The sequence below is a fragment of the Penaeus monodon genome, chromosome 21 (genome assembly GCF_015228065.2).
Source record: "Penaeus monodon isolate SGIC_2016 chromosome 21, NSTDA_Pmon_1, whole genome shotgun sequence".
NCBI lineage: Eukaryota > Metazoa > Arthropoda > Malacostraca > Decapoda > Penaeidae > Penaeus > Penaeus monodon.
Window position 1 is genome coordinate 45,502,825 of NC_051406.1, and position 1,035 is coordinate 45,503,859.

Sequence of the window (1,035 nt, forward strand, 5' to 3'; positions counted from 1 at the left end):
ACGCTTCCGCCGCGGCAGGAGCGGGCGCAAGGGACACGCACCGCCAGATCTCCAAGGTGCGTTCTCTCGGGATTGTTTCTTCAGGTATTTGAGCGCAAAGCCAGGGAGCCGACGGCGTATGAGAGGCGCGTATCACAGTCTGAGTTCCTCCCGCAGGTCCGGCGGTTCCTGACGACCCTGCACCAGTTCGCGGCCGACATCTCGCCGGAGGTGGGCGACCGCGTGCGCCACCTCGTGCTGGGACTGCTGGTGAGTGCCTCCTGCCGGCGCTGTACCTCGTTGGGATACGCCAGTCGCCTATTTCATCTTCAGATAGATGAATTGACCACTTGTGCTTTCGTTTCACACGCAGTGAAACACTAATGTTTTTTCCCGTATTATCAAGGGAACTTAATCTAGCTTTGAGCATTAACAGCAGTTTCCCAGTACAGATATGTTTCTCTACATAAAGTGTAATATGTGTACAATTTATTCCATTGCATTAATTTTCTGCCAGTGCTGACAGCTTGCATAACGCCCACAGAGCGGCGGGGTCAGCGTCGAGGAGTTCCACGGAGGCCTGCAGGAAGTCACGCATTTCCCTCTTCGCCCGTTTGTGCTGCCGTTCCTGCGCTCGCACCTGCCCCTCCTGCAGCGCGAGCTCCAGAGCCTGGCTCGGCGGGCGTCCATGGTGAGCATTCCTTGTATTTGATTCCCCTTTGAATTCTGAGGTCACTTGCGTCCTCGTGTTTCCTATACGCTGTCATAGCTGGTCAGACCCTAGTGGGCGGCTGCGCGTCCAGCTCGTCACCGGCCTTCTCCTTGCAGCCCGTGTCGCAGTACGTGGCCGTGCACGAGGCAGCGCTCCTGGAGGCTGCGGCGGGCGAGCCCACCGACTTCTTCTCCTCGGAGGTCACCAGCGGCAAGCGGCGCCATGAAGGGTGAGCCTAAGAGGCCTGTTTTCAATCTTCTGTGGATATGCAAAAATGCTTCTCCATATAAAGATACGTGCGGAGAGATATCGTTGACATGCTACTCAACAGGTACTTCGAGAAT

At 56.4% G+C, this 1,035-nt stretch overlaps 1 protein-coding gene across 1 annotated transcript in view; it reads left to right on the forward strand.

Moving 5' to 3' along the window:
- The window catches only part of LOC119586534 (protein CBFA2T3-like), a gene marked incomplete at its 5' end in the record, with an annotated part of 19,016 nt that overhangs the window by 12,384 nt on the left and 5,597 nt on the right, over window positions 1–1,035 (forward strand). The window contains 5 exon segments of the mRNA XM_037935290.1: window positions 1–56; window positions 157–249; window positions 524–670; window positions 808–920; window positions 1,023–1,035. Coding sequence (XP_037791218.1) covers window positions 1–56; window positions 157–249; window positions 524–670; window positions 808–920; window positions 1,023–1,035 — 422 coding nt within the window.